The sequence below is a fragment of the Giraffa tippelskirchi genome, chromosome 8 (assembly GCF_054371585.1).
Source record: "Giraffa tippelskirchi isolate mGirTip1 chromosome 8, T2T-mGirTip1v1.2.pri, whole genome shotgun sequence".
Lineage (NCBI taxonomy): Eukaryota > Metazoa > Chordata > Mammalia > Artiodactyla > Giraffidae > Giraffa > Giraffa tippelskirchi.
This window is the reverse complement of record NC_137282.1, coordinates 18990408-19014219: the sequence shown is the minus strand read 5'-3', so window position 1 is coordinate 19014219 and position 23812 is coordinate 18990408. Positions and strand designations below refer to the sequence as shown.

Sequence of the window (23812 nt, the reverse complement as noted above, 5' to 3'; positions counted from 1 at the left end):
TCCTCAGAAGCCCTAGTCTGATTATGCTCTGTTGCTGTTGTTTTTATATTGCCAGAGCAAATGCGGAAGCTTTCTTAGACACTTCTGATTTGTATTTGCCTAACAAATTTTCTTCTGTTTTCTGAAATCACTTTTCCTAAAATTAGAAAATATTTGTATTGTATGAAAAAAAATTTAATACTTCCTCAGAAGAAGTACCTATTCCTTTTGAAGTGTCTTTAAGAGAGCAAAGAAAATATTTTAAGGAATTTTTAAGGAAAATTTGAAGAAGCCTGCCCTAAATCCCAATACGCCTGTCTTTACCTTCCTCATCTCTTCCCATTCTCATCAAAGTCAGCCTCAGATAGGTATTCGGCAAATGTCTGATTGGTGGGCAAGTGCATTAGAGAGAGTAAGTGAATAAATAAATGACTCTCCTATCTGTGCTCTGACCTTTTGTGTCAAACCATTTACAGAACACCATTACTTAGATATTTTATTTTAGAAACCACATACCTCGAGTGAACTTTCCTTAAAGTTTCCATCCTACTTAAACTTCTGCTACTCGATTTCTGCTAATGCTTCCCTCTACCTTTTTTGTAAATCTTCTAGACTACATTAAAAAAACAAAAGACAGTCATCTTTGAATTCTTCTTCCTCTGTAGTTAATTTGTCTTTCTACAACCCAATTTTTTTCCTTCAAAATTCCTCAGATTTAGCTTTTCTTTTGTGTTCTTCTCTAACCATCACAGTTCAGTCTCTTATCACCTCCTGTCCAGATTATTAATGTGTATGCTGCTGCTGACATTTCCTCCACCCCCTAAGTCACTTTGGGCATGACTGACTAATTTTTGTAGAATGTTGTTTTGTTACATTACATTACTTCCCCAAAGGCTGAAGAAAGAACATTGAGAATCTTTGAGATGAGTGTTTCAATAAACAGATCAGATTGCAGTGGGTTAGAGAATTTAAGATAGGTCTGAATATGCTATAGGACTGAATAAAAAAATTTTAAAAGCTCCCATGAAGAATTATAGAGTAGCAGAATAATTACAAAATTGATATTTTGGAGGAAGCAAGAAAAGATGAAGTCCAAAATACCGGTGGAAGGGTACAATGAATATTCTTTTTTTATAAAAGAAACTTCTGTTAAGGCTGAGAACAGAGATGTAGGGGCAATGAAATGTTAAATAAAAACAAGTGACCTGAAGGAGCTTTACCAGATAATCTCATTATTACCTCTTGGTATTCTTTTGTTTTTCTTCAGCATGTGGACATTGCAGCATTATTGATAAAATACAACACATGCGTAAATGCAACAGACAAGTGGGCATTTACTCCTCTTCATGAAGCAGCCCAAAAAGGCAGGACGCAGCTTTGTGCCCTACTCCTAGCGCACGGTGCAGATCCAACTATGAAGAACCAGGAAGGCCAGACCCCTTTAGATCTGGCAACAGTAAGTCCTCACTTCAGAATATTTAGAATTGCTTTTTATAATTCCAGGGATGACAGTAAATTCCAGGGTTTATTAGCAGGTTTGCTTTATGGTGCATATTATCCCTTAGGAGAAGAACGAGTTTCCTTCCTTCTGGAAACTTGAGAATTTTTTAAGTTCTCGTTGTTGTTGTTGTTGTTGCTTTAATTTAAAACTATTAAAACAAACTAAGCAGTAAGTTACATTTTTTGACCATACTTGGAGGGAAAACATGAATCATAGGAAAACTTGTGTAGAGATTGTATTCTCAAAGTATTGCATTTAGTAAGCTATCTTACCACCTTCTACATTTCTCATAGTATGCTAGAGCATTTGGTGTTTATGGTAATTTACCTGAGGGGATGAGATAATCAAAGAAAAATGATCTTCTAAGCTGTATATCATTCTTCTGAAGATGGAAAAGTAAACTGATATATTACAGAAATATTTTCAAGATTAATTTTCATGATTAAATGTGTTATTTAACTACAGAATTAAACAGTGCAGAAACATCTTTCCTAAACTTTCTGGAAATCAGGGAGTTACTATATGGTCACATAATTTAGAATTTTTTAACCAAAAATACTTCTCTAAGCCATATTCTGGTTTATACATCTATTACTGAGTATTAAACAATTTCAAAACATGTACTAGCTTAACCAAACCAAGTGAGTGACTTACTATGATGACTTATAATTTCTCAGGGTTGTGTACATTGACTGGACTCAGCTGAGCAGTCCAGCTATTTGTACAACTCCTTCAGCTGGGAGCTCAGCTGAGGCTGCAGCATCCAGGATGGCTTTAAATCCTGCAGTACCTCTCTGTGTGTAGTATCTCAAACTCAGTGATCTAGTCCAAACTTCTTTATAGCATGGGAGGATGATTTCTAAGAGAAAAAAGTGGAAACCACCAGCCCTTTTAAAGCCTGGCTCAAAAGCTTCAGAGCACCGCTTCCTTTGCATTCTAATTGTCACAGCAACTCACAAGCAACCCAGATTGAAAGGAAGGGATATAGGTGCCACCTCTTGATGGGAGGAGGGGTACAACATGTACACGGAAGAAGAGATTCCCCCACATACTCTTAACAACACTTGGGCCTAACAGACTGAAGAGTTCATGAATAAGCTGGCCAAAGCTCTGTCCCCTTAAAATTTCACGTTTTTATTATACATTAAATTATTAAATGTGCACTAAATAAATGAACAAAAATCATCATAATTGTTAAGCATAAACAAACATAGTAAGTATGGAAACTCCTTCTAAAGAAGAGATTGAGAGTCAATGTTCTGATAACTGCTCTTTTTTAGAAGAAAGGTGAAATATTTTAATTTTTAACTCTTTATATCTGTGTTAGTTTATATGTGCTTTGAAGACATGGGTAATCAGTATGAACAACTGTGTGCATACTTTTCATTTAGTGTTAAAAAATGTGTTTCTGGGAATCAACATAGTTCACATTCTTGGATTCTTTTCACAGTTAACTTTTTTCTGTGTGTGTTGTGAGAACACTCAAGATCTATTCTCAGCAAATTTCAAGAATATAGTACAGTATTATTAACTCTCATCACAGGCTGCACATTAGATCCTCAAAAAATGAAATACTTTGAAAAATATTTTGAAATACTTTGAAAAAATTTGATACTATTTTTTTAGTATCGAAGAGTTTCTCCAGTTCTACCTACTGAAACTACTGGGACTCTTTGGAGCTGTCGATCGGTGAAGGAAAGAAGAAGGAATTGTCAAAAACTAATAGGGAATAATGGCGCATCCATGAAAGAAAAAAATTCACTACCCATTTGGTCCTTAGTGAGAAACTTATTTTAAGATGTAATATTTTATGTGTGTGTTTTATTTTATCTATTTGATTTTTAGGCTGATGACATCAGAGCTTTGCTGATAGATGCCATGCCCCCAGAGGCCTTACCTACCTGTTTCAAACCTCAGGCTACTGTCGTGAGTGCCTCTCTGATCTCACCAGCATCCACCCCCTCCTGCCTGTCTGCTGCTAGCAGCATAGACAACCTCACCGGCCCCTTAGCAGAGCTGGCAGTGGGAGGAGCGTCCAACACCGGGGACGGCGCTGCGGGCGCAGAAAGGAAGGAAGGAGAAGGCAAGTCCACCACTGAATGCCGGTTTGGCTTTGGTGTTCTAAATAAACAGATTCCCTTTTCTCTATTGGTAGTTATTGAACACCTCACTTAAAGACATCCTGTCTATAAGTTTTCACGTACACAACAGTTCATAAGAAATATGTCTTCATAAACTCCCACTGTTCTGGGCACCAGAACCAGACAGCCACGGCTCCTACCCTCAACAATCTTACACTCATTCCCCCATGCTCTGCTGTCTGGGTACCTGAAACTTTGCAACACACACTTTATTTCATCAGTTGTTGACTCTACTGAAAAATGTCCTCCATTTGATTTCTCCTGTGCTCAATTCATGGCAGGAAAGTCTAAACAAGTGTATTCCATTCTTTGTATGGCCCTCCTGCCTGTCTGCCAAGAGTTTCCCTGCCATGAATAATATATTTGGAGAACTAAGGGCCAGGGCTTATGCCTTCCTCCAGCTTCCCCAAGAGGGGAAATCTTAGCATTTATATAAAAGAAGATGTTTTCTTTGAAAAAAAAAAAGTGCATTCAAAGAATAAATTCCTTGACATCTACATTGTTCTTATTTATGTATATCCCAATACATCCTATTCCAACTGTAGTATCTTACTGAACTACTGAGTGAGTCTTGTTACTGAAATTATACCAGAAAAATGAAGAGAGATTATGTAAGAAATGAAGACTGAAACAATAGCTGGTAAATTTAGATTTTTTCATTCCACTGTTAAATATTTCACTAAAATCATTATATTATGCTTTAAAATATTAGTATAAATACTACTGATAAGATAAACTCTGCTTTTACTTCCACGTAAAATTCAGAGCTAACTTGAAGTGTCTGAATTAAATTTATGTAATTTAGATCATTTTATACTATGTAGAAGTAGCTGCACAACCAAGGGTGTGTCAGAGAGCCATGGCTTTAAATAAATACTGAAACTTCCTTTAGATTGATGTACTTCTTTCTGAAAAACTTTAACGTATGTCTGTTTTAGTTGCGGGTCTTGACATGAATATTAGCCAGTTCCTAAAAAGCCTTGGTCTTGAACACCTTCGGGACATCTTTGAAACAGAACAGGTAAGCTCTCATATATTGTCCAGCCTTTTCAGTTAAATACCAGGAGTTATTAATTCCCACTTATTCTTTCTTTTTCGCTTCTTAACCACTCTTTGAAAACTCAAAACGGATTTCTGAAGAAGCTAGGGGAATCTACTATTTATGCTTCTTTCCACAATTCTCTGACAGATGGTGAGAGTCTTTAACGTTATGTTGTTGTATCTTTATAAGCAGTCTGGCTCAATATGTTTTATTACATGTCAAAATTTAGGCCATGAAACCACCTCAAAAGAATGTTTTCAAAATCTTCCCTCATCTTGTTCCCAAAAAATTATTAGCCTTTATTCACCTCGTTTTATCACTAATGTGACTAGATTCACTTAAAACTAGTAAGAAATTTTTATGTTAACTCTTTAGCAAAATCTTCATGAAGCAGTTGTCCATTAAACTGGAAAGCAAAATAATTCCTAGGCAAGTGTACCTTTTAGAAATTGCTTCTTTATGAAGTTTCCGCTGTCTAGCTAGAGACTGAAATATGTTGAACTGGAACTTGGCCATATGCTTAAAGACTTAGCCTATTTTCAGATTGATTTGAAATGCCTGTAAAGATCTTAGTATGAAGTCATCATAATGGTGTTTATGAATTAAGATCCGTCTGTTTGTCAGTCTGTTTTTATATGGAATAATGAGTTTTTAGCTTATCACTGTGTGATTTTATTACCATTAAACATCAAGTAATAAATTCCTGAGTTTGACTTGGGTATTATCGATATACATAGAATCTTAGAATGGGAAAAATTTTTAGAGATCAGTTAAGTCTTTCTCCCAGGTACACGAATGACCCTTTTTATATCCATGTGGAACAATATCTTGTTACAATTTGGACAGGTATAATAAAATGCTTCTAATGTAAAATACACCCACATCTGCCCCATGGTTAATCTGTTAACCTTCTGTTTATCTTTACCCTGTTTTGCACAGAAATCTCACCCCATTCTGCATATTAGCCCAGCATTAGTTTCCTAGGGCTACCTTGCCAAATTTCCACAGACCTGCGCCTTAAACCACAGAACTGTATTCCTTCACAGTTCTGGAGACCTGAAGTTCAAAATGGGTGTCAGCAGGGCTTCAGTCCCTACAGAGGGTCTAGGGGAAAATCTGCCCCACGCCTCCGCTAGCTGCTAGGCCCCTTCAGCTTCTGGCTGCATCCTTTCAATTTCTGCTTCCATCTTCACCTTGCCTTCTCTGTGTCTGTCTTCTCTTCTGTGTGTCTTTTATAAGGGTGCTTGCACTGAGTTTAAGCCCTCCCCACCTAGTCTGAGATGATCTCCTTATCTCAAGATCCTTAACTGAATTTACGTCTGCAAAGATGTAAGAAAAAGTTTTCCAAATAAGGTTCTTCTCAAGTTTTGGGGATTAGAACTTGGACATACGTTTTTGAGGGTCACCATTCAGCTTGCTACAACATACTATAGCCCTTCTTACATTTCTAAGACCTAGTCAACTTATTGTGGATTTATCCTTCTAATCAGCTACCCACCCCTACAAAGTTTCTCCTAACTTAGCATAATAAATTCATCTTCTTTTTTAGTTATTCTTTTTATGGATATAGTGTCCAAATTCTTCACTGGCCTCTCTGGCCCATTCTGATTTCTTTGTATAGTCAGTTTAGAGTTAATTTAAGACTTCAGGTCTTTTTCATATCAATGATGAAAGATTTTTTATGTCAAGATTTTCTAATGTCTTTCATTTTAGCTAAATTTCTTTATACTATATAGTGTAGTTGATCTTTCGTGATCAAAACAGTTGGGTAGAAGTAGCACTAGACTGAAAAAAGACCTTGATTCTGATCAAGGCATTTAACCTATCACTTGCCTTACCTGTAAAATACAATAATACTTTCAAAAGTCCAGATAATTAAAATTCCCAACATTGTACTGCTGTGCCAGTTTTTAAAATATGCTTTAATGAAGCAACAGTTGTATTTTCTGTCTGGTGGTGAGGGTTTTGTAAATGCAATAATAATTACCTTTGCCTTTAAGCGTCACCTGCCATTGATTCACCCTCTGGCTTGGAGATTTCTTATGGAAATATCCTACACTGTAAGACTCTTCTTCCCTTATCCTTTCCCTGAAGGTATTAAAGCTGTTTTAAAAGTAGTATCCTCTGCTACAGCCATATTCTGGCCATTTCCCTTCTTCCCACATCATGTCCACAATAACTGAAATTTCACATAGCTTTGCTTAATAAAAACAAAGACCCAAATTCAAGCAAATCATTCCAGTTAGCCATTTTCCAAAAGAGTTCAGCCTCTACTGTTTTAGTCAGTTTGCATCATAATTTTTTTTTTTTACTTTATATATTCTCCTTTATAGTAATGGTACCCTGTGGCATACTTATCTCATCTTATTGTTTTTAATAGTTTAATCTTAACAGTTGGTCCTTTTGACAGCTTATCATAGTTTCATCAGTTTCACTGTTATCTTTTTCACTGCACTTTTGTTCTGAGTAAATGATTCCATTGATTTTCCTTTTGCCAGAGTAATTTCTGTATCCTTTTTTCTAATCAATATGTTGAGCTTCCATTTAACGTGTATTACCTAGCCTAGTTCCTTCCCTGCAGACAAATAATAGTACCATTCTCTGTATGGAACTGTGTGTGACTGTCTTCTGGCCCAGTCTTCAAGCAATCAAAAGTTTTATTTTGACTACAATTGTTTCTTGACTAGCTTTTAGTTCTAGAGTAGTAAGTTCCGTAACCCTTTCCATAACTTACCCAGAGGACTTTCTGCCATTGACATTCTACCTCAGTCCAGTAGAATGTGATGAGGTCAAGGTATTCATGAGGTGAGGGAAGTATCACAGTATGTGTGCATTGTACCCATTTAGTTCTTGTCTATTACTGACCTTGAGCCAGAGTCATTCTGTTTCCTGAGATGCTTTGACACATAATAGATTATTACTTCTATTCTGCTGGCTACTTCTCTCCCAGTGGAATAGGGAAGGAAGATCATTTATTTCTCCTCCTTCGGAGCATCATCACTCCAACTCTTACCTTCACAGTTATTCTCTCAGAAGTCTCTTAGTCTCTTGTTTGTCATATATGTTTTGCCAAGTTCTGTATTAAGTAATATATATCTGTGTCCTTTATAGTTAGTTAAGTGTAGTACCGGTGTCACTTGGACCCTTCCTCTGTAACCTAGCTTGCTGACTACGATGCTTTTTCTGTGGGAAGGACTGTTTGATTTACATTGCAGTTCCTGGAACATAAATGCTACGACTTAGAAGACTCCTTGTGAACATGTTTATGGTCCACGTATATATATGAAAAGTAACCATATCAATTTTTATTTCAGAATCTAAAGACAAAGACATGGACTCAGTAAATTCGTTATGAACATGATTGCAAAGTTAATTGTAATATCTGTTACTGCAATCTGCAACCAGCAACGTAAAAGAAAGGCCTTTTTCATTAAAACCCCAGTGTTTCTCCCTCTACCCCAGAGAAAATGAATACATCTTAGAAACAAGAGGCAGCCCTTCTTAAAGTAACACTCTCGAAGTGACATTTGCTTTATATGCAAGATGATTTAGCTGATACATGGGTGATCTTTATGTTAAAGGTTATAAGTTGGTTTCAGTGTATGTTGAATATAAATAACTGGCCCAACAAACTTGTAATTTCCTAGATGTAACTAAGTTTTTTTTTTTAAGTAAGTTAAAGATAATTTTCAGAAAAATATTTCTAGCAGTATAAAAGCTTTGAATCTTGGAGAAACATGTCTAAAATCCAACTTCCAGATATTTCCAATTCTTTTATTTGTAATACAATAACATTATATTCACTCATCATCAGAATTTGGAATAATCTTTGCTCTGTGCCTTTCTTTTCCTTCACCACTCCTATTACCAGGCCCTGTCATCTCCCCCTTTGAAGTTGCTCTCCAATTCACCCCTTCCAGTCTCCTCCACCCCATCGTCGTCATCTTGTTCACAGTCACTTTCCCTTCCAGATCTGCCCTTCGCACCACCATCCTCCTGAAATAGAAGTTTGTATTGCTCTGCTGAAAAGGTGTCCTTGGACATTTTGGACAGTCTTCACTTGATGTGTAAAACCCATAAAGACCTGCTCTGAGCCTGCTGCTCTGTCCATCACCTTTTTTGTTCCTGTATATACATTATACACTAACCATTTTGAACTTTACTATTAATACTAGAGTCTCTCAAATGTTTTATATTCACTTGGTTTTCCTTTTGTACATAGTGTTCCCTTTGTCGTAAACACCCTTCCCTTCTCCCTCTAAGTCTTCCTCCTCAGCTAAATTATCACCTTCTTTTAAGAACTTTTCCTGACCCCCTTCCTGTTCCTTCCTTAGTTCCCAGTCCCACTTACAACCTCAACACAGTAACCTTCCTGAGGGTTCCCATGGGACTCCTCCACAACATTTCCCAACCTTGACCAAATATTTGTGTTTCCTCCTTAGCTCCTTGGCGGAGGAACTGTCGTGACTTGCGGTGTTAGTGTTCTGTTTGTCCCCTGGCCCTACTGTTTCACGACCAGTTGGGGCCAGTTATTTACCTTTCTGAGCTGTAATGGGTCATTTTAGAATTAAATGAAATGTTTGATTAGTCACTTTTGGGGAAATATCTAGCATATAGAAGGTACTCATTAAGTACATTATGTATGAATGAATGAACAAGTGAACATAAATGTAAATTCAATAGCTAGTTATTTAAGGTTTTCCAGTCCCCAGTTCCAATAAATATAAGGACAAATTGAGTACCATGTAACTCAAAGCAGTTAAATTTAATGTTTAATTATTTTATCTCTCTAGTCATCCCTTTTAAGACAAATAAGCAAAGGGAAAGACCAATATGGCAATACATTTCAGCTCTTCTGTAGACTACTTTTATGATTTCACTGAGCCTGAGTTTCTTCATAAGGACAGATAGTATATCATGGGTCATTATGAGGATGAAATGAGGTATTCATTTCACGATTGGAATCACATAATGAACAAATGTGTCAAACGTTCTCCATTTCTTCTCTGGAACCTAATACTATGTTTTGTTGGCCTGGTTTCTGCTTCTTTCAGACATACACTATACGTACCAATTCAGAAAAGCTAAAAGACTCTTTAAATTGAAGCTGCCACATAGATAGGGGATCCTGTTTTTATGTCAACCTGATCTGAAGTTTAGAAGAAAAAAGTGGAATATCAATAATGTAGTAAACCGTGTACATGGTTTCCAAATTATATTAAAATCACATCTAGCTAAAAATGTAAAGACTCCTATTATGTTGCAAACTCTGCTGTCTCAAAGATGTACATTTCAGAACTGTGGTTTTTTTAGAAGCTCTGCTGAAAACTTCCTTTGGGTGATTGGAAGTGAATTGCCCATTTTGTGCAATGGAGTGATTATTTCTTAAATAGCCACTTAGGAGCAATATAGCAAATTATTTCCAAAGAGTGAATGATATATGCTTTTTGCTCTGAGAAGATCAGACTCATTATATAATATTTTATTCTGACAGTAAAAATCATCAGAGTTCCAGACCTAATTTGTTAGTTTTTTAAAATGTTTTGTGCAAGTATAAAGGTAGAGAAAGCCATGGATAAAAATATCTTGAGTTGGAAAAAAAGTGTTTATCAAAGGATTTCTCGGTTTCCCAAGGAAAAAGAAAATCAAAAGCTAATCTTGTGAAGTAGCATTTGGATTGTCACAGGACCAGCTTCTTCTGAGCTGAAAATTGCCGTTCATCCCTCTGGAGATGCCGCTGCTGGAGATTTCACCCTGTGCGTTCAGAGCGCCGCCACTGGGTGGCGGTAGAGTCACAGTTACTTTCAGTCAACAAAGAAAGGAATAGAGGTCTTGAATTGTAGGCGCGAACCATCTCCATTTACAGGGATAAATTACCAAAACTTTGAAACCACTGTTTTGAACAAAAATAAAATGTATGTTAGACTTCAGGGATTGTTAGATGGTTTTTAAGCTCTTACAAATTCTACCTACTCTCTTTTCTCCAAAATGGAATTCTTTATATAGTTTCTATATAAGATGGTTTGTAATCTAACTAAATACTTGTGATATAAATCTTGCTACTTTCTCAGGCAGCCTCTTCCATGCTTGAATACTTCTTAGCACTAGGAAGTTCTTATTTTTATATAAATCCCACTTCCCTAAAGCTTCTTCTGTTTCATTGTGCTGATCCCCTCTTTCCCCTACGATTCATCTTTGCCACCTTCTGGATATTGAGATCTGGTATTTCCCCCATTTTCAAGCTGCTGGTTGTCTCCTGTTATATCCTGAGGCAAGCACAATGTGGTAGAATGAAATAATCAAAAGGAAAAATGGCAATGATCATTTTATATTTCTATAGCATTGTTTCTCCCATTTTCCTTCCCTGTGGACTGAAAGCAAATCAAGGAGTATTTCAAGTGAGCAAAAAGCTGGTCAGTTTATGAAGGCAACTTTAAGAAGATTTAAGTTCATGTTGATCAAGGAGACAGAAGAATTTTCTTAATTTGACTGGATACGGAACACTGAAGACAAATGGAAGAGTTTTCATCATCTGAAGAACTGTTTAAAGATTTATCAATTAATTTTGTTTCATTTTTCAGATTACACTAGATGTGTTGGCTGATATGGGTCACGAAGAGTTGAAAGAAATAGGCATCAATGCATACGGACACCGCCATAAATTAATCAAGGGAGTAGAAAGACTCTTAGGTGGACAACAAGGTATGCTATTGAAAAAGAGGTTTCAGAAATTAGTGATAAAGTGTCCTGTGAAGTGAAAGTCGCTCAGTCATGTCCGACTCTTTGCGACCCCATGGACTATGCAGTCTGTGGAATTCTCCAGGCCAGAATACTGGAGTGGGTAGCCGTTCCCTTCTCCAGGGGATCTTCCCAACCCTGGGAATGAACCCAGGTCTTCCGCATTGCTGGCAGATTCTTTACCAGCTGAGCCACCAGGGAAGCCCAGTATAAGTGTCCTACCTGGCATTTAATCAGGTGGCCTGACCCCAGAGCTCATGCACTCAGCTTGTGGCATCTCCTGCCTGTCCGTCTCCATCATTGGTCTCGCTCTCCCTCTAGTCATTCAGGCTAAAAATCAGCGTCACTCTTCCCTCTCCCCCATAACATTGCATCCTAAATATCCCTAGAATCTGCACTTCAGTCCTTTCCCACTGCTGTCACCTAATCCATGTCACTATCATCTCTCTCCTGGACTGACACAACCACCTCCAGCTTATCTCCAACAGTCACCTTTGTGGCCTCCCACCCCCACTCCGCTCTCTTAACCTTCCTTTGATGATAACCAGAAGACTCTTCAGAGTGACTGTATGATCGTATCATTTCGGTGCTTGAAATCCTTGAATAGAGTACTGTTGGTTTTAGGATAAAATCAAACATTCATAACATGACTGTTCATAATCTGACCTTTCTGACTTACCTTGTTTCCTTTTCTTTCCTTCACAACCATCAGTGCAGTCTTTTTCTGTTGTACTTTGCTGTTACACATCTATCTTTCTTTTTTTTCTTTGTATGCCTCCATGATTATCATTTCTCTGTTAGAAGTGCTTTCACTATAGAAAAGCAAAGAGAGAGAAAAGAAACAACTTGAATTAGTCTGCAGAGGTAGTAAAATTGCAAGAGTGACATGAAAGTAAATGTTAGCAGGTATTGATCTTGAGTCTTGCTTATTTATCTGTACTAAACAATAATGAAATTAACAAGAATAATGTATTTTAAACTTATTATGTAAGTGACCATTTCAAGCTGTCTCATAGATGATAATTCTTTTAGAGGATAATTCTTACATTTTAGACCTGTCTGCATTTAATTACAGTGTGTTCTCTTTTGGATCAGAATCATGTATGTTCGGAGAAGGCAATGGCAACCCACTCCAGTACTCTTGCTTGGAAAATCCCATGGATGGAGGAGCCTGGTGGGCTGCAGTCCGTGGGGTCGCTAAGAGTCAGACACGACTGAGCGACATCACTTTCACTTTGCATTTGCACGCAATGGAGAAGGCAATGGCAGCCCACTCCAGTGTTCTTGCCTGGAGAATCCCAGGGACGGCGCAGCCTGGTGGGCTGCCGTCTATGGGGTCGCACAGAGTCGGACACGACTGAAGCGACTTAGCAGCAGCAGCAGCATGTATGTTCATGATTGAGTTCAACAAATAATTGGTGAGTCTGTAAGAACAGAGCAAATTGAACCTCAAACACATCTCCATTATTTTTTTCTTGTCTTTGGATGTATTTGTTTAATATGACCTTATATATTGGGTTCAAGTTGCAAATAGCTTAGACTTGTTCCAAAATGTCAATTATTTATGAGAGTTTTCCATAAAATAGAGCCTGGATAGTGTAGACCTTTGTTTAATATGTTAATTTTTCTTCCCTTCAGGCACCAATCCTTATTTGACTTTTCACTGTGTTAATCAGGGAACTATTTTGCTGGATCTTGCTCCAGAAGATAAAGAATATCAATCAGTAGAAGAGGAGGTAATGTACATCAAAATTTTTCATTATCTTTTCCTGAAATCCCTGCTTACATCTCTTTTTCCAAGAGAGGTAAACTTGTCTTATATTGACTGATGGTCTGTTGCCTATTATCTTGTCTTCCTTAGCCATTGTGGTGGCATGTTGCCAACATTAAAATAGGTCTATAGAGGTAGCACTACACTAGGTTGCTTTCACATCAGAACCCCTAGAGTTTCCAGTGGGTGGGCCACATATACCTTTTTACTCTGGAGACTTTCCTGAAACTCGTAGAAGTAAAGACCCTACAGAACTATTTTTTCATACTGTTAAAATGCTACCTAAAAATAATACAGAGTGAGAATCTTGTCTCATAAATAAAAAAAATCTTCTCATCTTTATATTCATGGAAGTTCTAAAATGTGGTTATAAAATAATATGTGTGCTTAGGAAACCTGCCTCATAACTCCAGGCACCTTTCATTTCTACAGTCAGTTATTTTAAAGCACCAGAGTAAGACTTTGTATGAATCTCCTGGTAGACGTGATGCCACAGAGATGCCCTCTCTCCTGGTGGCTTATGCCTCACTTAGCTTGTACATCATAAAGTGCCTAATGGCATTATCATAATAAATAAACTTCCTAACTAATTCCACCGTTTTGCAGAGAACGGCATGCCTATATTTTTGTTTGTTTTCCACCTCTTAATTAGTGCTGATATTATTCCCATCCCACGGTCTCAGGACCCTTACCCCAGGGTAGCATTTCAGCTTGTACTTAGTTTATCAGGAAAGCATCCTGTTTTCTCCTGACTTACTGGGTAATCTTGTAGTAAGTAAATTCTGATTATAAGGTCAAAAATGAGTGACTAACTTCACAGAGGGAGCGGTGAGATAGAAAATCAACTCTTTGAGTCAGTTCTCTGAGAAACTTAGGTATTTAAAACATCTTAATTTTCAAACTATCATAATTCTTAATTTGGAGAGTAGAAGAAGGATAAGTAGTTTTCAGAAGATAGTTATTCCACTTACTTACACGTTATATTCAGCTTTCCTGGTCTGTGCAAATATACTTTGAGATCCCAGAACAAAGAGACGACATGGACTTTTTCACCTAAGGAACAAAAATTTATTGATTTTTATAAATTCTTTGTGTTTACTTTTAGCACTAGTGCATTGGGGTATTAGTTCAATGTTAGGAGTTTTAGTTTGACTTAATCACAATGTTGTTTCTCCTCAATAACATAAAATAGTAATGTGGATGACTTACTGTGGTATTTTACCCCATGGTGTTTGCAGAAAAACCTTTCAAAGCTCTTATTAAAAAATAAATAGAAAGTGTAAAAGTTTGTTATTTATGTCTATTTTCTCACCAGAAATACTTATTCACTAAACTTGTTGACTCATTTATAGTGAACTCCTATTTACTTCCCTGGTGGCTCAGAGGTTAAAGCGTCTGCCTCCAATGCGGGAGACCTGGGTTCAATCCCTGGGTCGGGAAGATCCCCTGGAGAAGGAAATGGCAAACCACTCCAGTATTCTTGCCTGGAGAATCCCGTGGACGGAGGAGCCTGGCAGGCTACAGTCCACGGGGTCGCAAAGAGTTGGACACGACTGAGCGACTTTCCTTCCTTCCTATTTACTTACTAGTGCTGAGTCTTAGACTCATTAACAAAACAATACAATAGAATTAAAATGTTGAAAACAACAGGAGGAATGTCTTCAGAATTCCACACCGGCATATTTTCAGAAAGTTATTTTGTTTTGTTCTATAGATGCAAAGTACAATTCGAGAACACCGAGATGGTGGTAATGCTGGTGGCATCTTCAACAGATACAATGTCATTCGAGTAAGTTTTGAGCATTTCAGGGTGAAAATTGGATTGTACAGCTTGCCTGACTATCAGATATAAGCTAGATCAGCTGGCATTCATGAGACAAGTATGGTGATAAGACTCCCAGCTCACCCACAAATTTGGACTGTAATTTGTTTTCACTATTTCAAAGTAGTATTAAAGGCCTCGATTTTTAATCTGATTGAGTCAGTGATTGTATCAGAATGCATATATCTCTTCATCTCAGTATTTTAATTCATAACATGAAATAAATGACTGCCATATGCTTTTTTCAAAGGAGTGTCATAAAGATGAATAAAATCCGTTGATAAATGGTTTAACCCTTTGGGTTAATGGACCTATTGACATTACACCAGTGCACATCAGAATTACGTGGGGAGCTTTCTGAAAGTACAGATTTACAGGCCCCTACAATCTGAAGTCCTCAAGTGATTTTAAGGTATAGCCAGATCAGGTGTAGATAACGAACAAAAAGTGTAGCTGAAAACTGTCACTAAAAACAGAGTATTAACTGAATTATAGTGACCTGACAACTGTATCGTTTTTAAATAATGTTTTAAGCAAACAAAAATTGAACCTCCCTAAAGAAAAACATACTTCTTATTTTAAATTATAAACTGCCAGTTAACATGCATTTCACTGATTCACTTTCTTTCTCATCCTTAAAGATTCAAAAAGTTGTGAACAAGAAGTTGAGAGAACGGTTCTGTCACAGACAGAAGGAAGTGTCTGAGGAGAATCACAACCACCACAATGAACGCATGTTGTTTCACGGTGAGCACCCGCTAGTTATTAGCTCTGAGCATTTGCAAACTCCAGGAAGGTGAAAGGCCTGTGGTATTGACTGTATTCGTGTTGTGTTAAAAATGGTTTTATTTATTTATCTTTCTTATTACATGTTGGTACCAGCTTTCTAAAGCATTACGTATATGGGCTTTCCAAGGCATGTACAATGAAAATAATTTATCTGAAATTGTCTCAGAATTTAAATTGCATGCTGAGCCATCTAGATAATGAAACATTATTTTTGTTGTAGTTCAACATAATTGTTTTAGTTTATTGGATTATCTGTTTTTGCTTAAAGTAATACTGGTTGTAAAATAATCTGTATTTTCAAAGTTACATTGTACTTTGCTATCTAAAATCTCTTGTCACCTGCAAAATCCATATAAAGTCCTTGCTAGGCAACAACTATGAGTCCCTGGTAAAATTCTAATACGTGATAGTAATTTATGTATCGTAGACCATCCTACAGAGTAAACTTTTCATGTAAGAGTTATTAGTGTTACTCTGCAAATAGTATGTAGCTAATGGAGATTCTAGAAAGTGCTCAAAACTGATCTGTCTTTATATTTTTAGGTTCTCCTTTCATTAATGCCATTATTCATAAAGGGTTTGATGAGCGACATGCATATATAGGAGGAATGTTTGGTGCTGGGATTTATTTTGCTGAAAACTCTTCTAAAAGCAACCAGTATGTTTATGGCATCGGAGGAGGAACAGGCTGTCCCACGCACAAAGACCGGTCATGTTATATATGTCACAGGTGAGCATCTTGCCTTCTGTGTAATGGTTGCTATCCTCAGGTCATGGACCAGATTAGTTTCTCAGGCTCTGCAGAAGTCACAGGTCATCCTCACTCTTATTCCTAACAAATCAGACCGTCTTGGGGGTTAGATAGGAATAACTGATCAACCCCTGCCCTAATCAGAGCAATGACAGCAGAGCCGACAGCAGTTGTGGTAAAAGCCAGGTATTTGTCTGGGAAAAGCCAGTCATAGGTTACAGCAAAGCTCCCTCCATCTTGACTTTCTCCCTGGGCTCCACTCTCCTTATTTCAGATTCAGGACAAGATTGAGAATTATTTCTGGAGAACAAGGAACCTCTAGCTCTAATCACATTTGAACTAGAGCACATAACTTCTCTAAACAAGTAGAATCCTTCATTTGTTCCTGGTCAGCATTTGCCCCACAGGGCATTGATATCCCACACCGGGGCCACTGCATCTGCAGGCCGCACACAGGCACAAGGCAAGCTGGTGAGCCAACATGAGCTATCTAGGCAGGGCCTGCATCTTCTCCTGTCTCCGTAGCAACAAGGATGCCCTGGGGCAGGAGGCAGAAGGCAGGAAGCGAGGGCTGTCAGGTCACACTTTGTGTGACATATGGACACTGAGTATTGCCGTGGCAGTGGGCCCAGCAGGCTGAGCAGGCAGAGTCCTGTGACACTGTAGTGCCACCACAGTGTGGAGACAGAGCTCAGAAAGCTTGCTTCTAATGCAAGTCCAATGGAGAAGGCTGTGGCACCCCACTCCAGTACTCTTGCCTGGAAAATCCCATGGACGGAGGAGCCTGGTAGGCTGCAGTCCATAGGGTCGCGAAGAGTTGGACACAGCTGAGTGACTTCACTTTCACTTTTCACTTTCATGCTTTGGAGAAGGAAATGGCAGCCCACTCCAGTGTTCTTGCCTGGAGAATCCCAGGGACGGGAGAGGCTGGTGGGCTGCTGTCTGTGGGGTCGCACAGAGTCGGACACGACTAAAGTGACTTAGCAGCACAATGCAAGTCCAAACCTTTTCCTCTGGGACCTACAAGAGGATACAGTTGATGCCAAGCCAGCATCACCAGTAGCATCACACTGAAAATGCCAGCCCAGGCAGGATTCAATTAAACTGGGTCTAGCACAGTTTTGATTCACAATAATATTTGTTTAGTCGTAATGCACAAATCATACTTCATTACTTAAAAACTACTTAATTGAATAATAACTATTTACAGTTAACAGTATCACCAAATCTTATAGCTTAGTTAAGATGTCTATTAATATGTTCAAGTATTTATTAAAGGTTTGCAGACTTTTATTTCAGAGGGCCACAGTGGTAAATACTTTAGGCTTTGCAGGCTATATGATCCTTGTCACAATGACTCAGTTCTGTGCTTATACAAAAGTGGCTACAGATAGCCTGTAATGAATGTGTCTGTGTTCCAGTACAGTTTTATTTACAAAAAAAGGGGGCAGCCTAGATTTGACCCATAGTTTGCCAACCCCTAGTTTATATTAATACACTCTCTTCCCAATCAGTCTTTCTTCTCCTCCATAATATTTAACAGTTGCCCCAATTCATGTTTCACTCAGGTAGTATACTTTCTGGCCATAAATTGAAGCTAAGTATTTTTATATGTATTCCACTTTTATTATTATTATTTATCTCATCTCAGTCTTTTACTTCTTCATAATGAGTAAACCTAATTTTAATTTCAGACGCTGCTGCCACCTGCTTATTTTCTTCACTTTCCTCCTATCCATCCACACTCATCCTTCCAGAATGCAGTTTCACCAGTATTTGTCTTTCTACACTAGTCAAAACTTTCCAGGTGTTATCTGTGATTGATTTCTAAACCATACCAAAACCACTTTAAACTTTTAAGTGGAACTATTGAACCTGCTAACTGCTTATAGTAAATCAGTATTTCAAATCTCATCCTATTCCTACTCATAAAATTAAAAATGACATTTAAATTAGCTTGCCTTACAATAAGTATCTTTTTAAAAAATCAATAAACCTACCAGTTATACCATTCTAAGATTTAAAGCTTCCTTCAAAGCATTGCTTTGCTTTTTTCTTCAGGCAAATGCTTTTCTGTAGAGTGACCCTTGGCAAGTCCTTTCTGCAGTTCAGCACCATGAAAATGGCTCACGCCCCCCCAGGCCATCACTCTGTCATTGGGAGGCCAAGTGTGAATGGGCTGGCCTATGCCGAATACGTCATCTACAGAGGAGAGCAGGTATGGTGCTTGTCAAATAATCGAGACCAGGCTACTGGAAACAGTTGATTCAAAATGCGAAGACCACATAAGAGTTAAAGAAAACCATTTAATGTAATAATGTAAATACGAATTTAGTTGAATTTCAAATGGATTGAAAAGAAAAGGAGAAAAAAGAAATTATATACACGTAAACAATGAAAACAATGTTTTATTAGATGCCAACAGTCTTGGGCCAGGTTGGGTATGGAGTAGGGGGAAGAATTGCAAACAAATCCTGGGTTTCATTTAGATTTGAAACTCTTTCAGGTGTATTCTGGGATTGAGCAAGTGAGTAAATATGTTGATGTGTTGATTTTGGGAACTGGGTTCTTACTGTGGAAGAGACATAAATATGAAATGAGGGAAGGTAAGAATGACTCTAGGGATGGACTGCAATTGGAGGTACTGATAGGAACGAATGGTTTCTAGTAAATGTGTGTATGTTTGTACACGTGTTAATATATGTATGTATAGGTTTATGAACAAGAGATATGTGTAAGCACACATTATATATAGATGAGTACATATGTGCATGTGTATTTCTTAGCTCTGTCTGCCAAAAGCAAAAAAAAACAACCCAGTAGCAATGAGGACTCTTAAAGTCCAGATCTTGGCCTCTTAATACCATTCCCTATAGAAGGATCTTTGAAGAAACAGCTAATTCCAGGGCTGGAGCAGATTAGGAACTTGTTACACCAGAAAGTAATGAAGTCCTCAAAAACAGTGATGGGAGCATGTCACAGGGACACAAAGTCAGCTCAGAGTGGCTCCCAGTGGCCAAATCTGAGATAATTTGGACATCAGAATAAGTATAGTAATAAATTTTACACCATTGGAAAGAATAGGAATTTATGATTCCATACTGATAACAAAGGAAGGAAGAGAGGGAGGAAGGAAGCTTTCAGGTTAAATGAAACCCCAGAGACAGGACAGCTAACCGTAGACTCTGTCCCCAAAGTAGATCTGGTACTAGAAGAGAAAGAACGTTATCAGATCCGCAGGTAAAATTGAAATATAAATGGTAGGTTAAAAAACGTATTATGCCAATATAAAATTTATATATGAGAATGTCCCTATTCTTAGGAAATAAATCTGGCATATTTAGGGGTAAAGAACCATGATGAGGTATATTACTTACTCTCAAATGACTCAGGGAGAAACATATCTGAATCTATCTGTGTGTCTGTCTAGTATATAGAGAAGTAAGAGGAAAGTCCACATGATAAAGCAAATAGGACAAATAAAACCTTAACAATATTTGGATGTAGGTAAAGGGTCGGACACTACTGAGAGACTGAACTTAGAACTTAGAAAGGGTATACAGGTATATTAGGTACTAGTTTAATTTTTGCAACTTAATGTGCCACTTTGCAGTTGTTTACAAATAAAAAGTTTTAAAACTACCAAAGAATAATTTTGTCAGATTTTTCTTTTTAAATCAGAAATGCTCAGCTTCTAGAAAAAATATTTTCACTTTGACTCAGTAATTCTACCGTCAGAAATTTGTTTCAGATAAAGTCAGTGACGGTCACATCCCCAAAAAACACCTAGCAGGATGTTCATTGCTGTCTCGATTATCATAATGAAAATTTTAAACAAACCAAGTATTCAACAAAAAGGGAATGATTAAATGAATGTTAATATATTTGTGTGCCTGTGATTTAAAAATACATCTACATGGTATTTGCAAAACACAGAATCAACCAAAACATAAGAGCAATTATCTCTGGGTATTAAGATTATAGACGATTTCAGTTGTCTCTACCGAACACTTTTCTAGATCTTGTAAGTTAGCTACGGGAAATAGAATTTCATTCACATTTGGATGGAAAGAAATAATAAGGGATACAAATAATAGGTTTACATGTCTAGTATCTGCTGATCTTTTAACCATTTTCCAAGTACTTTGACTTGATAACTTGTTTAAATTCTCTTGCTAGCATAATTTAGAGAATGATGTGGTCCATATCATATTTGAAAGAAAAAACAGTACCTTGAAAATGGAAATGTATGTAGTAGCTCTTTTGTTTCAGGGGAGCACACCTGTGCTTCCATATGCAGGTAACACATGGACAGTGTTAATTATAATGTCTACTAATTGAGTCATTGCCCATGAGCAATTTCTCCTGGCATATGGTAGTTTTCCTTTGCCAACTTTTCTTTCATTCCCCTTAGTTATATCTTATATCATCTTTCACCTTTAGTATCAACATTTTCAAGAACATGTAAATGTTTTATTCAGAGGGTTGATCTGAGGAACATTATTATTGGTGGGATTGTTTCTTTCTTTAGAATTGGAAAGATATATTGAAAATTAACTGCACTGTACTTGAAAGAAAAATAATTCCAATTTTAGTATATGACTGGACTTAAAATATCAGGAATATTTTGTATGTTGTACTTTAAGCTTCACATTAATTAGACATAGAGGAAGTATTCTCTGGTCATTGACAGCTACAGAGATGTGGCCTGTTTTACTGAAGTGATACGAACAATGCAGAACAACTTAACCTGGAGAACGGAACAGAACGATTTGTAGAATGATTTTCAAACATACAGAATCATTCAAAGGAGCATGATGCTTCTTTATCTCAGTGGAGAATAAACTAAAAGCACTTGAATTTAAATTGTGGCATTGAGGATTTGAGTTAAGAATAATTTCCTGAAAGTGAAAGTCACGCAGTCGTGTCCACCTCTTCGCTACCCCATGAACTATAAAGTCCATGGAATTCTCCAGGCCAGAATACTGGAGTGGGTAGCCTTTCCCTTCTCCAGGGGATCTTCCCAACCCAGGGATTGAACCCAGTGTCTCCCACATTGCAGGCAGATTCTTTACCAGCTGAGCCACAAGTGAAGCCCAAGAATACTGGAGTGGGTAGCCTATCCCTTCTCCAGCAGATCTTCCTGACCCAGGAATCAAACCGGGGTCTCCTGCGTTGTAGGCAGATTCTTTACCAACTTAGCTATCAGGGAATTTGGCTACTAAAAGTGGTTGTTGAATCTTTTCTTCTAAGTACTTAAAAAAATACGCTCTATGCTCTTAGAACCAGCTTGGGTTTCGAATAAGACTTGACAGGTAATAATGTTTGTTGGTCTATCCTGGGCCCTTCTGGTCCTGAAGTTTAGTAACTCCCTTGCCTTAAAGCCTACTTCTGGACTTTGATATGATTAATTCCTATCTCAGACTATGTGCTCAGTCACTCAGTTGTGTCCAACTCTTTGCGACCCCATCAACTATAGCCCTCCAGGCCCCTTTGTCCATGGGATTTTCCCAGCAAGAACACTGGCATGGATTGCCATTATACACAGAAGCACTTCAGTAGCCTAATGAGTAGGAACCAGAAGCCCTCAGAAAAGGATCTTTATGTCATTCATACCATTAGAATCTGCCTAAATTTTACACGTGTTCAGAATCTAAAATACCGTACTACCAAATTCAAATGCTTGCGTTACCGATTCCTTTGTTTAAGCAACTTGTCTGCAACCAAAAGGATGTATCACACAGAGGATCATAGAAGACAGGGGTAGAGGCTCATCTTCAGAGCCATTCTCTTTCCTGTCAAAGTTGCCTTTGACCAGTCAACTTGTCAAAACTACCTCCAAACTGTCACCTCTAAGTTACTGGTGACCCCACACACCTCTCCTTTCCCCCTCCTCTCTCAGTGGGTTAACCTCATCATCTGTGATGAACTTGAAATCAGTTCAGTGAATTATTCTGTCATTGAACAGACTCTTCTTGAAAATGCTATGTGACAGCAATCCACGAGGTGACATGAGAAAGATTTTTCTTTGCCTTAGTTTCATGATTTATGGCGTGTGACTCTCTAGGGAGGGATAAATGTAGTGTGATGAATTTACAGTAGTCAGAGAAGAAATAACATGATAGCAATTTGAGGATTACAGGGTTTACACACGTTTATGTACAGAGATGAAAGTGGACCTCCTCACTGTCCAGGCTCCTATGAATTAGCTGGCCTTTGCAGGCTCTCAGGTGTATGTAGAGTGTGGGTTATGACCAGCAGCCTCTGAATCGTCCACATGAAGCTGGGCTTCAGTATCTTACCTGCCCAAAGGGTGATAATGCTTTCTTCCTGTCCCTTCCAGGCATACCCAGAGTATCTGATCACATACCAGATCATGAAGCCGGAAGCTCCTTCACAGACCGCAACAGCCGCAGAGCAGAAGACCTAGTGAATGGCCATCGGTAAAGGCCGGATCGGATTTCAGCCTGGGCCTGGATGACAGTGGATTGTTTTCGACAAAATCAATATTCTATAAATCCCTGACAGCCTAGAAATAAGCTGTTTGTCTTTTATAAAGCATTGCGATAGTGATGAATATAGTATGAGTAACTGATACATACTCAACTGCTACTGTTCCCTTTGAGGAAATGTTTACAGGGGCGGCCTTTTAATATATCTCAGGCTCATTTTCATTGCAGTTATCCATCGCTAAGACAGGACTGCTTCGATCTAGACTTGGAAATGGGAAAAAAGACAACATAACCAATACTTTCCCAAATGTTCACAATTCACACACTACATTTGCTTTGCTACATATGGCCCGTGTATATAATAAATACACACATATGACAGGCTCATTTTTTAGTTTTTTCTGAGCATTTATCATCCGCTTTTTGTTGCTATCATTGTTGTTACTTACTTTGAAAATGAGCCTGAGCCTTCCCGAGGATATTTTGCACAGTCACACTGACTAAAATCACTAGTGACATAACCTGAGCTTCCGGCTGAGCAAGGCTTTTAGTGTCTTTTTTTTTTTCCCCACTGATTAATTTTTTATCTGTACCTCTTATCAGCGTAAACTGAGATGGAAAGGAAAAATGCCACATTTCAGTTTCCTTTTATGATTGGCCAGTCTTAACAAGGGAAAGGCACCCAGCGTCCACCTGATTTAGGAACTCCCAGGTTCAGAGCACGTCGAAGCCCATGAGAGCCACTCACACTTCCCAACGCAGGCCTGCCTCCGAGGCATTCGGGACGGTGCTGGAGGGCCAGGAAGAGCCCAGCCAGTGAGAGGCT

General features: G+C 38.0%; 1 protein-coding gene and 1 long non-coding RNA gene across 3 annotated transcripts in view; one reads left to right on the top strand and one right to left on the bottom strand.

Annotated features, from left to right (window-relative positions):
• The window catches only part of TNKS (tankyrase), a 154687-nt gene extending 131617 nt beyond the window's left edge, over positions 1–23070 (top strand). For both annotated transcript variants that reach the window (XM_081520916.1, XM_081520915.1), the window contains 10 exons: positions 1247–1435; positions 3326–3563; positions 4560–4642; positions 11245–11365; positions 13040–13137; positions 14887–14961; positions 15636–15741; positions 16327–16513; positions 18596–18752; positions 22878–23070. In XM_081520916.1, the coding sequence (XP_081377042.1) occupies positions 1247–1435; positions 3326–3563; positions 4560–4642; positions 11245–11365; positions 13040–13137; positions 14887–14961; positions 15636–15741; positions 16327–16513; positions 18596–18752; positions 22878–22964 (1341 nt within the window). In that variant the 3' untranslated portion in view covers positions 22965–23070. The remainder of the gene's footprint in view (positions 1–1246; positions 1436–3325; positions 3564–4559; positions 4643–11244; positions 11366–13039; positions 13138–14886; positions 14962–15635; positions 15742–16326; positions 16514–18595; positions 18753–22877) is intronic.
• Positions 10250–23245, bottom strand: LOC145517763 (uncharacterized). The gene is made up of 4 exons (XR_014062311.1): positions 22837–23245; positions 14148–14225; positions 12081–12213; positions 10250–10556 (listed from the first exon to the last, which is right to left on the bottom strand). It is a non-coding gene; the product is annotated as an uncharacterized LOC145517763 (long non-coding RNA).
• Positions 23246–23812: the final 567 nt, after the last annotated feature.